Genomic DNA, 12,083 nt, shown 5'->3' on the forward strand with positions numbered 1-12,083 from the left:
CAGAAGACTACAAAGACAATGGCATTTGGGGGACACAATACGTTCAAACCGGCACAGTGTGGATCTGTAGATTCTTGTTCTTTCTGGCTTCGTGGAATTTCTTTATTCTCTTATCTACTTAGCCATACCTAAAAAAAATACAATTTTTATATTAATCTAGCATTTTTAGATGGGTTGTACTGGGTGTGATTTCTCTGAACATTTGATATGACATATTACCGGAAAATATATTCTAGTGGGGTTTTTTTGAAATTCAGAATTTTATTTAGAAACTGTTCAAAGTAGAAAGAAACTGTTCAAAGTCAAGAAAGACCAGGTGGAAAGTGGGTTCCCAATAAAATGGAATTTGGGGTAACAAAAGTCTAAAAGTACACAAAAGAGAAATAGCACCGCTGCCAATTGAACAATGGCTAGTTACTTGCATTTTTTTTTTTTTTTTTTGGCATTGTTAATTACTGAATTGGGGTTTTCCTCTGAATTCCACCAAAGCATGCACTACATGACAATTTTATCATAAAATACCTCTTTGTATACATATTCCTTTTGAGCCTATGTCTAGGCCTATAAGGATTGGAACAGTCCTGCCAAGACTTGTGAACAGAAGGCTCCAGAGATTCCAAGGTGTGGCCCTTCCTTCCTAAACACAATGTCAAACACATAAAATCTGTCATGTTACATTTTAATAATTTGAAATATGGAAGCATATTTTAAATATTCTTAAGGCATTTCTTTATTAAAACGTTCTTTGCCAAGATTTCACAGTAGCGTAAAATTCAATACAGTCTTTCTGTTTCTCTACTGAGGTCTCCACTTCAATGAATTACATAAAAACACCTTCTCCAGCAATCAGCGTTTCTAGGAACCACACAGTGAGCCCCAGAGGCAACCTCTTTGTTCCTGGGTGAACCAACCAGATGTTAATACTGCTCTGCTATGAGGTAAAAGCATCTAATTCATACTTAATGGTAAAGGAGTGAAACTTCTGCAAAGTGCACTTTTTAAGAAGAGGTACTTTTTGATTCTGGAAAGAAACCAGTGAGTCTTCTAAGAATAATAAAACGGAGTATTTTACAGTTAAACACATGATTTGGAGTGAAGAATTCGGATGTTGCTCTTCTGGTCCAGGCTGTTAATACTCTTCCTGTTCCTCCTGTGTGTCCCCTTCATAGGTGTCATAAAGCCTTCATCTGTGGCATAGAGAATGTCCACAATCCTCTGCAATACAGGGTTGTTTTCTCCCCTCATTCTCCTGACAAATCAATTCGATGTTCCTTAGTTTTCCAAAGTAGAAATCTCTCTCCTTCTCCACATCTTTGACAGTAAGTTTCAATATGTTGACCTGCTACATCAGTTCAGCTGCTTCATCATCCCCATTGCCCACACCTGGAATCTTTCTTGCCACACCTGGGCCAGCCTTAGGAGTTACAGTCATTCTTTGTGTTGAAATGGGCCTCTGTGGAGTGGCACTGCTAGAGCTGAGAATTTCTTGGGTTTATTCAGACCTGGAGCAACAAGGGAGGGAGCCACTGCCATTTCTTGACCTTGCCCAGCAGCTACAGGCTTGTCCCAACCCACATTAGCCCCCAAACCAAAGAACACACCTGGCACAGAGTTACCCATGAGTTTAATTAGGGACATACAGAAGATGAATCTCCCCAATTGCAGTGGTTCGGGAACAGTGAAGTCAGCATTCTGCACAGAAAGAGAGAGCAGTGCCAAGGGGAGTCCTTTATAAAGGTTTGTGACAATGGAGTCTCCTGCAAGATTTGGTTCTAACAAGGTCTCACGAGATTTGGTTACTAACAGTGACTAGGGGAGGGAAGTTTTTATGTCCCCTCCTGGGGGCGAGGGCCAGGGGTGAGGATGGGGGGGCTGTTGCCTGGTCATGTAGGCAGCTGCATGTGTCTCAGTAATGGAGGAAAGAGCGGGGCCCTGGGCCCTGGGTCCTTACAGTCCACCCCCATGCAGCAGACTGTTGACCATAGGACAGACATTGCAGGATAAGAGACAACTAAACACCAAGACACCCCCTACCCCCCCCCCACAGAAATAACTACCCCACAAAGAGATGCTACTGATAGTTGATAAAATCTGTGATTTTCAGTCTTATTTTCCTACACGTTCAATTCCGCCAGGCCTGCAGGGTGTTCCATGCAGTCCAGTTTGCCGGGGTTACAGTCCAAGAAAGGCTGGTAGCACCTAAAGGTAGGAAGTCTGTGCAAACCCAACATTGAGTTCAGTTGTGGGCATGAGTTACTGCTGAAGCCCCTAGGGTGCTATGGCAAAAAGAAAGATGTTTATGGGGAACAATGAGGGGTAATTCCTGCTGATCAAACAATATACTAACTAAATTTCCATTTGTAGACAGAAGAGTTCCTGGGGAAGGAGTGCTATGAGGGGGTTTTAAATACCACACTTCCCCTCCCTGCAGTTGCAGGGAGTCTGCTGGAGTTAAAACTGTGGTTAGCTTAGGCATAATAAGTGTCCACAAAATCATATATACAGTACCTGGAGGTATGGGGAGGGGTTCCTGGGTTAGTTATATATTCAACTTTTGGCATTTTACATATAAACTGTGGCTTAATGCTTAAATTTTGGGTGACCCCGATACCCCATGGGCTTCAGATACCCACCTACCGTGGCAGCATTGGCCAGGACCACAGCCAATTGACTTTATTTTCCCCAATTTCTAATGCTTGTGAGGCAGGCAAGAGCAAATTATTTTCATTACCGTGTCGTGGTTGTAGCAACGCTGGTCTCTGTACCTGTATTCACAGGGCTTGCATAGGTCCAGCCGTTACTAATTCAGTGGGAGCAGGAGCAGCTGCTCTGGCTGTGAATTGAGGTTGGTGAGTGCCAGATACGACTGGCATGTCCACTGTTGTAGAGATTGTCAGTTGTCTTTTAACTGCTGTTTTAAAAGCCCACTCATTCTTTCAGTTAACCCCGCTGCTGTGGGGTTGTAAAGCAAATGAAATGTCCATATCATGTTCAGTAGCCCAGGCTTGGTTTAGTTGTCCAGTAAAAGGGGTCCCTCTATCACTGTCCACACATGTGGGGACCCTGAAAAAGGCACTTAGCTTTTCTAGGCTATGTATTTTAGCTCTTTGGTTAGCTTTCCCTACTGGGAAGGTCAGCAACAGTTCAGTGGCTGTCTCTATGACTGTAAAGGCATATTTTGCACCCTCAGATAAGGGAAGTGACCCAGTGTAGTCTACTTGCCATCTGGTGACTTGGAATCTGCTCGTGGCCGATGTGTCCAAGTTGGTGAGGAAGCATTCTTGGTCGTTGCAGTGAGCAGGAGGGGCAGACATCCACAATGTCTTTCAGCTATTGCCATGTGATGGGCAACTGAAACTTCTGTGCCAGCCTCCACAGAGTCTGGTATTCTCGGTGTCCTGTCTTCCTATGTAGCCGTTCAGGAGCTTTGTGCAATGTTGGCTCCAGGCTATGATCTTTTGCTAAAGCATCTGCTTTGATATTGCCAGGTGAACAGTCAGTGCTATGGGCAGAAACATTGTGCTTATGGCAGGCAGCCCAGATGTCTTCCAACATTTCTTTCTCTCATAAGGGGTGGCCCATGACGGTCCATTGCTCTTGTTTCCATGTGATAAGCCCTGGTACAATGCCCAATTGTCCATACAAACAGTTAGTGCGTCTCCTGGTTCATGAACAATGACCATTCATACAGCCTTTAATTCAGCCCATTGGCCGCTTTGCATAGTCCCAGTTTCCCACCATAGAGTGTAAGTACTAGATTGCTCAGCTACTGCCATTCTGGTAGTGGGCTCCCCATTTGCTGATCCATCAGTATGCCAGGCAGACTCCGGTATACCGCCACATCGGTCAATGGTGGGCACAGAAACACCCAACTCAGGAGATCAGCAGGGAGGGGCAAACATTACTCTTCCACACAGGAAACTGGTCCCAGAATATCATGCATTTCTGCACTTAAGGGGCTCTTGTTAAAGACACTGCATTGAAGTAGATAGGCTTTCCATTTTGTCATAGTGCTCAGCTGAGCACTCCCTGAATGTGGTTTATTTGCTGTCTTTTATCCACCCTTATATGGGGATGACAGTGCACGATGACAAAGGGCATCTTTGGGTTAGTGCTTCAACTTGCAGCAGGGCATTATAGGCAGCACATAGTTGTTTTTCTAAGGGGATGTATTGTAGTTTGGCCCCTTTCCAAAGCTGAGGCCAACGGGAACTTGTTTTACCTGTTGCCTTTGCCACAAGCCCCACCCAAAGCCAATATTGGTACTGGCCACGTCCAATTCACAAGGTACATCTGGGTCCACCCCTCCCTTAAAGCTTGAGCCTGTGCAAAGGCTTGTTTAGCCTTTTGAAAGGCAGCGTGTATGAAATTTCCCATTCCCATGCTTTCCCTTTCTTGACTAGGACATACAAAGGTTTTAGGATTTGTGCTAAATGGAGTATAAACGGTCCCCAATAACCTAACAAACCAAGGAAAACCTTTAGCTGTTTAGGAGTATGTGGGGTGGGATAATTTTTCACTTTATCAGCAACAGCAGAGGGGATAGTCTTCGTCTTCCCTGACCAAACAATACCCAGGAATTTGACAGAGTACCCCAGCCCTTGCAGTTTGTGCTGATTCACTGCTCAACCTCAGCTTTCAGGGTGGGCCACTGCAGCTATGGTGGCGGTCTCCAGTTCCGTAAGAGAGTTACTGGTTAATAGAACATCATCAATATAATGAAAAAGAGTGACCTCTACTGGAGGTGTCCACATTTTTAAATCTTGGGCTACTAGACCATGGCAGATAGTGGGACTATGGAGAGATCCTTGTGCTAGCATGGTAAATGTCCATTGTTGTCCTTCCCATGTGAAGGCAAATGCAGGCTGGCTGGAGGGGTCTAAGGAAATACTAAAAAAAGTGTTAGCAAAGTCTAACACAAAAAGAAACTGGTGTATTTATGTCCTGTAAGAAAGTAGCTATGTTTGGTACAGCTGCAAACTAAGGAGGAGTTATTACTTTGTTAAGCTCTCTACAATCAATAGTCATTCGCCAGTTTCCATTGTTTTTTTTTTTTTTTTTTTTCCTTATTAATACAGCATTTATTTGTTTTCCCTCTGTCAAACCCTGAGCCAACCACTTTCCCCAGGTTGCCTGGGAAGGTATAGGAAAATGAACTCACAGGGCAAATGAGACACAGGAGAAAGAATTATGGAAGATGGAGACAACTCCTTCACATGGTGAAAAGGATGAGAAAGGCCACTGTCAGGCAAAAGAGCCCCATGGCTTCCCAGAGGACAAAACCCAGATAGGCGCAGGAGACGAGTTGTTGTTTCAGAGAAGGGTTCCTGGCATAATCAATGATGAGGCTCCTGAACACAGTTCCAGTCCCAGCCCCAGAGCCAGCCACCCCAACTGGGGCGGCCCCAGCCCCAATGAACTTGGCTGCTGTGTTGATGTCCCTTGAGATGGTGCTGGTTTGGATGCTGTGACTGGAGATAAGTGAGATCAGGGGATGTGGGGCTGCCAAGCTACTGAGTCTCATCTGTCAGTATCTTGGGCTGTTTCAGCAACACTACAGACAATAGCTTAAAATTCTTCAACTGATTGGGTTAAATCCAGCTGATTGAATCCTCTCATTGTGGAAGACACACCTTCATTGATGTAATCAGTCACAGCTGCAGCCAATTGACTGATGATTTAAAAAGCTAACCTTGTGGTTTATGAACCAGCCACAGATGTCCTTGCAGTAATGGTTAGCCAGTGCTTGCTTGGCCAGACACCTGGACACCATCACCTGGCCAAGTTGATACAAGAACCTACCATCACACTCAGGAATGGCCAATATAGGCCCTCTGGGCTGTGGCCATTTTTCCGTATATTAGGGTGCATTCTGCTTCAGTATCCACCAGTGCCAGAACTCTATGTTCATTAGTTAAAAATAGTTAACTCAATATGCGGCCTCCTTATCCCCAGAATCCCCATATGTACTGATTTGAAACTGTTATGGACCCCAGAAGAGCCATGATCTTTTAACCCAATCTTGTTGGGTGGAATCTTTTGATTGTTTCCATGGAGATGTGATTCACCCAATTGTGGGTGAGGCCTTTGATTAAATTTTTTCCATGGAGGTGTAGACCCCAAACCATTCAGGGTTAGTCTTGATTAGTTTACTGGAGTACTTAAGAGAGCTCAAGAGCCAACACAGACGCTGATGCTTGGAGATGCTTGGAGATGCAGAGGGAAGGACGTTTGGAGATGCTAAGCTAAGAGATGGAGACCAGAGTTTGCCCCAGAGAAGATAAGAGAGGACCCCCAGATGCTTAGAGAGAAATACCCTGGGAGAAAGTAGCATGGACATACAGAAGCTGAGAGAGGAGCGAAGACAGAAGCCAGAGACATTTTGAAGAAAGCCATTTTGAAACACAACCCTAGAGCAAAGGCCCAGCAGACACCAGCCATGTGCTTTCCCAGCTGACAGAGGTGTTCTGGACGCCATTGTCCATTCTTCAGTGAAGCTGTCCTCTTATTGATGCCTTATTTTGGACAGTTTTGTGGCCTTAGAACTGTAAATTTGTAACCAAATAAATCCCCTTTATAAAAGCCAGTCCATTTCTGGTATTTTGTAAAACGGCAGCTTTAGCAAACCATAACACCATATATAGCTCTTATTTGGGGATCTTGACCCATCCCATATGCGAGGGGAAAGGGTTGCTATGCCTCCTCAGCAGGGGTAGTGGAGGGCTCTTTATACTGTAAGGGCCAAGTCTCTTGGCCAGAGTTTGCTTCTCCCTCCGGTGATCTGTTCTAAATTCAGTATATCTTTGCTCCTTTGTTAATTTACTCCATAATTTTACTAGCACAGGGTTCAGCTGTCTATCAGTAGTTTTAGTGTTGACAGCTATTAGGTCGGCCCACATTTGTCTTCGCAACACGTAGTTTGGACCATAACCCTGACCTCAGCTCCTTTTCGCCTTAGGTATTCAAATTCTCCTAGATCTGCTACTACTTGGGCAGCCCTAGAGATGGGTTGCCCCATCAGTGGGCTAAGAGTGGGCACCAGTGTCCCATACCATTGATTCAGTGCACTACGTAAGATTGTGTCCTTTATGTCTGTGGTGAAACTTTCGTTATCTGGTCCCACGAAGTCAGCTGCATAAACTGCATGTTTCATTCCTAGCCCCCTTAGCATATCTTGTAATTCATCAAGCATGTTCCAATGTAGGGGGGTGGTGGTGACCGGGGTTGTGTCCCCTACATTGGGCCAAGTTTCTTTACACTGAGTCACTAACCAATTTAATAGTGAGCTAGATTCAGTTGGGTGGCTAAGGAATATATACGTTGGTGGAGGGAGGGGTGGATGGTAAGAGAGGCCAGTTTGCTTATTTCATGTGCTGAAAGCAGTATTCCCTCCACACCAGTGCCCCACAGGTGCAGCAGCCAGTTTGGTAAAATTTCTTTAGGTTTTTGTCTGCATTGATTCCCAATGTCCCATTATTCAGTGGCAGTATAATCCCGCATTGTAACCAGCACCTTTTGATCAGGAGGTGCTGCTAGGGCAGTGGCAGCTGCAGCACCGTCCTCCCCCTTGCCTGGGGATCAGGGTGTTGTATCTGCTTTGTTTTGATCTTTTGTTGGACCAGAGAACGAACATGCCTACTTTCCTTAATTTCAGGTTCCCAGTCAGATGGGGGCTCATACTCATCTAAAGAAAAATCAACGGGATCCCACACTTTGGGATCCCAGTCAGGGGAAGTCATAATACCGGCATGCTAATATTTCTAAACTTTAATCTACATGACGCAGCCTCTCATTTAATGCATCTTTCACATCTCCTTGGGCTATCTGCATGTCACTTTTTAACTTGTGTTCCTCTTCTAGGCGGCAAACCTCAACTTTGACTGCCAGAGCCTCTTCTGTGGCTGAGCGCAAAGTTCCTAACAGAGGCCATGCAACAGCCACGGCAGCATGACGGCTCTCCCTTTTCTTATGAAATCCTAACTGTCCTGCAGCCTGCTGCAGGAGAACCAGCAGTCTAGCCAGGGAGTTCTGGGGATCACCATACTCTCTCAGTGGCCCCCACTTGTCCAGGAGGGCTGCCACCCCTCCCCACATGGACATTTCAGGCCATCCCAGGATTTCCCCAGCTCTGTCTCCTTTCCCAGGACTCAGGCTTATTATAGCTGGCAGTTTCTTTATCTCCCAACTGGCATGCCAGGTGTTCCAACCCAGATTTGCCCCCAAACCAAAGAACATGCCTGGCACAGAGTTACCCATGGGTTTATTTAGGGACTTACACACAGGAGATGAATCTCCCTGATTGCAGCAGTTTGGGAACAGTGAAGTCAGCGTTCCGCACAGCAAGAGAGCAGTGCTGGGGAGGTCGTTTATAAAGGTTTGTGACAATGGACTGTCTTTTGAGATTTGGTTACAACAAAGTCTTGTGAGGTTTGGTTACAGCAGGATCTTGTGAGATTTGTTTATTATCAGTGATTAGGGGAGGGAGATTTTAATGCTTTATCCCTGGGGGGAAGGGCCTGTTTGCCTGGTCATGTAGGTGGCTGAGTGTATCTCAGTAATGGAGGAGGGGGCAGGGCCCTGGGCCCCAGGTCCTCAAGAAGAATCGTAGTCTTTTACATCAAAGTTTGCATCAAAAAACTTCTTGAGGCATAGAACGAATTCAAAATTGTCCTGAAACTTTCCTTTCACTAATTTGTTGTCAGGAATTATTTTTCAACACCCATTCTCTTAAAACCTACTTGTAGTGTTTTGAAGTTCTGGATGTATTCATGTTCTAACTCAGCTTGGAATTTCACTTTCTACAAAGCATTGGAACCCAGGAACAGCATGTCCATAAACTGACAATAGGCAGGCTCTGAGCACTACTGTTCAATTATTGCCAAATTCAACTGCAGGGCCTTGTTGACCCATGCCAGCATGTCATGTTGACTTAGGTTATCACTGGTCACTGATGTCAAGTGTACATTCACTGCCATCTTTGGCTCTTGCTGGAACCGCATCCACTGCCTGTGCCTGGCTCTGGTTCTGTCTCGGTCTCGTTCAAACCACCTAAGCTCTAGTATTGTTTTTGTCTTTCTATTTTGTTAGAGAGGGGTGGCTCAAGGGGCTTACACCTGGCTTTTTGTATCACAAATGCTCTTACTTTAAAAGCCAGTGTGGGGATTCTGCCAGTTGCTGAGGACATCATATCCAGCTATACCTTTCACCAAGACCTTGGTGGATTATGAGTGCTTGATTGAGACCTTGGCGAAGATAACATAGGGGATTGGCAAGAATAAAGATAAGTAGAGACCAGAACTTGGAATGTTTCCTTATCTGCCATGCCAAGGAGTTTGGACTTAAATAATACTGATACTGGAAGAGTACATTGGATGGGGAGTGAGATGATCAGTATGACATTTTAGACTGAGCATTCTGGGTTCAGAGTGAAGAATGGGTTGGAATGTCCTAGTCAAGGTGCTTTTGGTACAAGTAACATGACTGCTTTAAACGACCTTAAACTGTTAAGTCAAAAGGAAACTGACTGTGTGTTAGGTAACTAGCCCAAGGGTTACTGACCTCACAGGGGACTGGAGCCATAGCTGGGAAAGATTTCGGAATCCAAGCTGTCTACCCTTTCTTTATGAGACTGTTTTCTCCCTCATTTATCTCTTCATTGTTTACATAGACCTACATGGTTACCCCAGGCTCTGTGTCCAGCTCTTTGGGGAATTTAATTGGCCAGGTTCCAATCAGGTGACTCTACTTGGTCCAAACAGTGTGGTGGGGAAGGGGACAAAGGGAGGGTTGAGTACAAATACGACTACTGGGGGTCTAGTATGTTGGAAAGATGTCCAGAGAAGTTGCAATTATCCATGCTGGAGACGGTGGTGAGCTGAACTGAAGTAGTGTCAGTAGGAATAGAGAGGAGGCAATAGTTTCAGGAGATGTGGAGTTGTAGGATTTATGGTTGGTGGATATAGGGTGTGAGGAGAGGGTGAAATCAAGGTAACACTTATGGTCCTGTCTCTGGAAGTTGGTTGGACCATCATGCTCTTTCCTGAGATAGAGAATAGAGGAGGAGAAAAGTGTGCTGGGGAAGATGCTTCAGGCTTGGCATTAAGGCAGTATAGCACAGAGTGAAGAAACATAGACTTTGGAGCAGACAGACAGATTAAATCCTGGCACAATTCACTTAAATTACTTTTGGATGAGTTTACTCAACCTTTCAGAGCTGCAATTTCTATATTAACACAAGACATACAGCCTTTAAGGTTGTTGTAAGTATAAATAAGAGCATGTATGTAAAACACTGAGCACAGTGCCTTATTATGGAAAATATTTAAATAAATCATAGCTTAGAACTGTTGTATCATGGCCAGATTGACCATAAATATCTGTGGGACATTTTAGGATGAAAAGTGCCTCCCCAGAAGCAAGGAGCCCTGAATCCATCTGAGTGATGGTATGTTTTGCCCAAACCTTCTCAGCAGCCTGAATGTAAGAGATTGTGTATCTCGCAACACTTTGAGGTTTACCAAGAGATATTTTCTACACTTTTCAGCTGTTCCTTGGGAAAAATTATGATAATGATGTTCTTTCTCTTTGTCTTTGGTTCCTTATTTTCCCTTTCTTATGTTGATCTCTTCTTGAAGGAGAGAGTGGTTGCCTGAGATTTACCTTAGTCTCCGTCACTGAACTTTTGGTTATTGGCAGCTTCTTGTTTCTGAGTCTGATTCTGGAAGTCAGATGGTTATATACCTTTCCTGGCTTGGTTTGATTCCCAGAGCTTAACAGGCACTTATTTTGTGTGGGTCTGTTGGGTCTGAGTGAATTAGGAGTTTGCAGTTTGGTTAACTTGAAAATAGACATCCTTCCTATGCTCTGGTGAGAGGGAGGTTTTGAGCTCTCTTTTACCGTCTTCTTTGGGCCTCTCATTCCTCTTTGCCCTCCTCATTCCTTTCTGTTGACTGCCCAGGCCAAAAACTGTGGTCTCTGAATGGAGGAGGGAGAGGAGGACTCTAGCTCTGCAAGACATTGCAAAGAGTTTCCATGCAGTGGGACTTCTGGCAGCCTATTTTTCTGTTAGGTATTTTAAAATTAAGCTCAAGCTGTGGGGATGGGTGAAATGCTTTTCCCATCCTTTTTGCAGTTCATGCTTCTGTTTTGGTTTGCTTGTTTGTTATGTATTCATTTATTCCTTGGGTAGTATTTCAAAAGATGTAGTATGTGGCAGCATGTGCAAGAATGTCCTTCTTGTCAATCCCTATTGATCATGCAGTTCATGGAAATAAGACAGACTTTGGCATGTGGTCTCTTATTTTTAGTTGACAGAATTATTGACAGTTATTGTCTTGCTTTTCTTTATGTGCATTTTAATGAAAAGTTGGGAGGAGGTAAAACAAGTGGCTCTCTTGTTTTTTCAGGGGTCTGAAACAATTCTTTAGACAGCTAGTATTATTTCTTGACTAGACTAGTAACTGTTAGCCACTTGAATGGTTGGTGCTGGTTTTATAGAGTAGTTAATCACCATGCTTTGGCATTGTGAGAAGTGATAAAGAAGCAGGATAAGAGGCATCAAGTAGATTGATTAGTTCATTGAATTTGGAGAAAAATAACTTGTCTGATTTTGTTTCTCTAGGGCCTATCACAGTGCCCGGCCAATAGTTTGCCCTCAAAAAATGTTTGTTGGATGAATTAGTAACTGAACAAACAACTGACTGTTATGAGAAATTTGTGTTTATTTGGAGGAGTAAAAACTTTCTGGTGATACAGTTAGGTTGTCATACCGTTTTGGTTTGCTAAGGCTGCTGGAATGCAATATACCAGAAATAGGTTGGCTTTTTCATGGAAATTTATTAGGTTGCAAATTTGCAGTTCTAAGGCCATGAAAATGTCCAAATTAAGGCATCAAGGGGAAGATACCTTCCCTAAGGAAAGGCCAATGGCATCTGGGGTTACTCTGTAAGAAGAGAAGGCGCATGGTAATGTCTGCAGTTCCTTCTCTCCAGGCTTCTAGTTTCAGTGGCTCTCTCAGCTCCTGTGTGTCCTTGCTTGTTTCTCCCAGGGCGTTTCTCCTCTAAGTGTCTGGGGGTCCTCTCTTA

The 12,083-nt window shown here is 44.3% G+C and overlaps 2 protein-coding genes across 3 annotated transcripts in view; one reads left to right on the top strand and one right to left on the bottom strand.

The window, feature by feature from the left end:
- Positions 1-12,083, top strand: part of UMAD1 (UBAP1-MVB12-associated (UMA) domain containing 1) — a 273,824-nt gene that overhangs the window by 15,913 nt on the left and 245,828 nt on the right. The window contains exon 2 of one of the 2 annotated variants that reach the window (XM_037836772.1): positions 804-938. The exons of the other annotated variant lie outside the window; for it this stretch is intronic. Coding sequence (XP_037692700.1) covers positions 915-938 — 24 coding nt within the window. The 5' untranslated portion in view covers positions 804-914. The remainder of the gene's footprint in view (positions 1-803; positions 939-12,083) is intronic. 2 annotated transcript variants of the gene reach the window in all.
- Positions 5,213-5,524, bottom strand: LOC119534429 (ATP synthase F(0) complex subunit C2, mitochondrial-like). Its single transcript, XM_037836775.1, has one exon. The coding sequence runs from the start codon at positions 5,522-5,524 to the stop codon at positions 5,213-5,215; it is 312 nt and encodes a 103-aa protein (XP_037692703.1).

This window comes from Choloepus didactylus, chromosome 5, assembly GCF_015220235.1.
Source record: "Choloepus didactylus isolate mChoDid1 chromosome 5, mChoDid1.pri, whole genome shotgun sequence".
NCBI classification, from domain to species: Eukaryota; Metazoa; Chordata; class Mammalia; order Pilosa; family Megalonychidae; genus Choloepus; species Choloepus didactylus.